The sequence below is a fragment of the Ursus maritimus genome, unplaced genomic scaffold, assembly GCF_017311325.1.
Source record: "Ursus maritimus isolate PB19 unplaced genomic scaffold, ASM1731132v1 scaffold_11, whole genome shotgun sequence".
NCBI lineage: Eukaryota > Metazoa > Chordata > Mammalia > Carnivora > Ursidae > Ursus > Ursus maritimus.
In genome coordinates, this window is record NW_024423453.1 from 33,472,260 (window position 1) to 33,473,954 (window position 1,695).

At 31.0% G+C, this 1,695-nt stretch overlaps 1 protein-coding gene across 2 annotated transcripts in view; it reads left to right on the forward strand.

Moving 5' to 3' along the window:
* Positions 1-1,624, forward strand: part of SMARCA5 (SWI/SNF related, matrix associated, actin dependent regulator of chromatin, subfamily a, member 5) — a 39,203-nt gene extending 37,579 nt beyond the window's left edge. For both annotated transcript variants that reach the window (XM_040626336.1, XM_008685567.2), the window contains one exon: positions 364-1,624. In XM_040626336.1, coding sequence (XP_040482270.1) covers positions 364-429 — 66 coding nt within the window. In that variant the 3' untranslated portion in view covers positions 430-1,624. The remainder of the gene's footprint in view (positions 1-363) is intronic.
* The last annotated feature ends 71 nt before the right edge of the window (positions 1,625-1,695 follow it).

Genomic DNA, 1,695 nt, shown 5'->3' on the forward strand with positions numbered 1-1,695 from the left:
AAAAAAACCCTCTTTTTATTTAGTGGTAATTTCGAAAGTCATGAAGGAATGAATGCCTGAGTAATGTCTGGTATTTATGTATAAACCTCATAAAATAATTAGCACTGCTTTCTTTTGGTATCAGGGCATGTTATACTGTTTGGTGTATTGATTTACTGTTGCCTATTGCAAATTATTTCATTGGCATGAAAATTTTTGTTCGTAAAAGGAATAGATAAGAATTTGGAGAATTAAGACTATTCTGGTTAAGAAAGTCTAATACTTGTTACTTTGTAGCAGTTATTAATAAAGTAAAAAAAATCCATATATTTTACCTTTAATATTAGTCTTGTGATGAAAAGGAATCCTTCATTTCATTTGTAGACACAGAAACGTAAAATGGATGGAGCACCTGATGGTCGAGGAAGAAAAAAGAAGCTGAAACTATGAATACGTATTTGTTTCATAATCACTAACTTTAAACCAGTAGTTCTTTAATTTACGGGTCTTCATAAGATGTACTGTACAACGCGCAATTGTTACGTCATTCAGAGACATCAGGTTCATCTGTTTACTGAGCTTAGAAACATAGTATGTAGTTTCACTTTTTTAAATGCAACAGCTGTGCTGAAATTTTTTTTATCATTAACACTTGAAGTAATAAAACAGGCTTCATTTATTAATAAATGTTTCATTTGATTTATTTTTCTATTGTTCCATTTGTGAAGATTGTGACTTTTTGTTTATCAGCTATAATTTCTATACTCAAAGCTTAAACAAGCAAACAACTAAAAAAATTGCAAATAACATTTGTCCCTTTGGTCTTCACTTAGTTGTGTAATTGTTTTAATTCACTTTGCCTTTGCAGAAATTTGGGTATCTTTGTAGTGCTGTGTAGAGTCTCATCTGGGAAGATTATGTAAATTGCATTCTCCTTGATTATTATATGGGTAGAATGGAACAAAAGGCAAGACAAATTATTAAATTCTATGCATATTTCTGTTATGCTTTCTGTTTCTATAGTTGGTTCTGAGGTGTGAATATGCCCTGTTCTGTTGGAAGACTGGCCTTTTAGTTGTATAGCCAAAGACATTTAGTATATTCTGGTTCCGTAAAGTGTTACTGTACTATTTTGTAAAAGGAATATTATTTTTAATTGTTTGGTAAATGTTTTGACAGTTACCTTCTTGAAGCAGCCACAACTTAGAAAGATAATGTCAAAACTAAGGTGGTTTTTTGTTTTTCAAAAAGACCCAGCCAAAATAAGGTATGGATTTGTCATACTGTTAAATTGAAATTGGTAACAGAATGTGTGTCCCCTTCCAGTTTACCTTTTTTGAGTTTTTAGAGTAATTGAAATTTTTATATTTTAAATTTTAAAATAATTTCTAAGTGTGAACGGCAAGATTGAGTATAATACCAGTTTTTATTTTCTATGAACAGACTTGATAAACTGGAGACCCTGAAGCAGGATTACCCAAATTGTAGTGTCAGGATTTTAGCTGTACCAGAGGCCTTTATGTGCTACACATAATTTGTATAAAGTTTTATATGTGCAAATTGGGTACATAAACAGTTCTCCATTTTTCTAAGGGAATGCAATAAATGTAGCATCGTGAATAAATATAACTTTTATAATCCTTAAGTGGTCTTTTCTTTCCATTTCTTTGATTTTCTTATTTGATTTTCCCCCCCTTAGGACGTTATCTCTTTCCC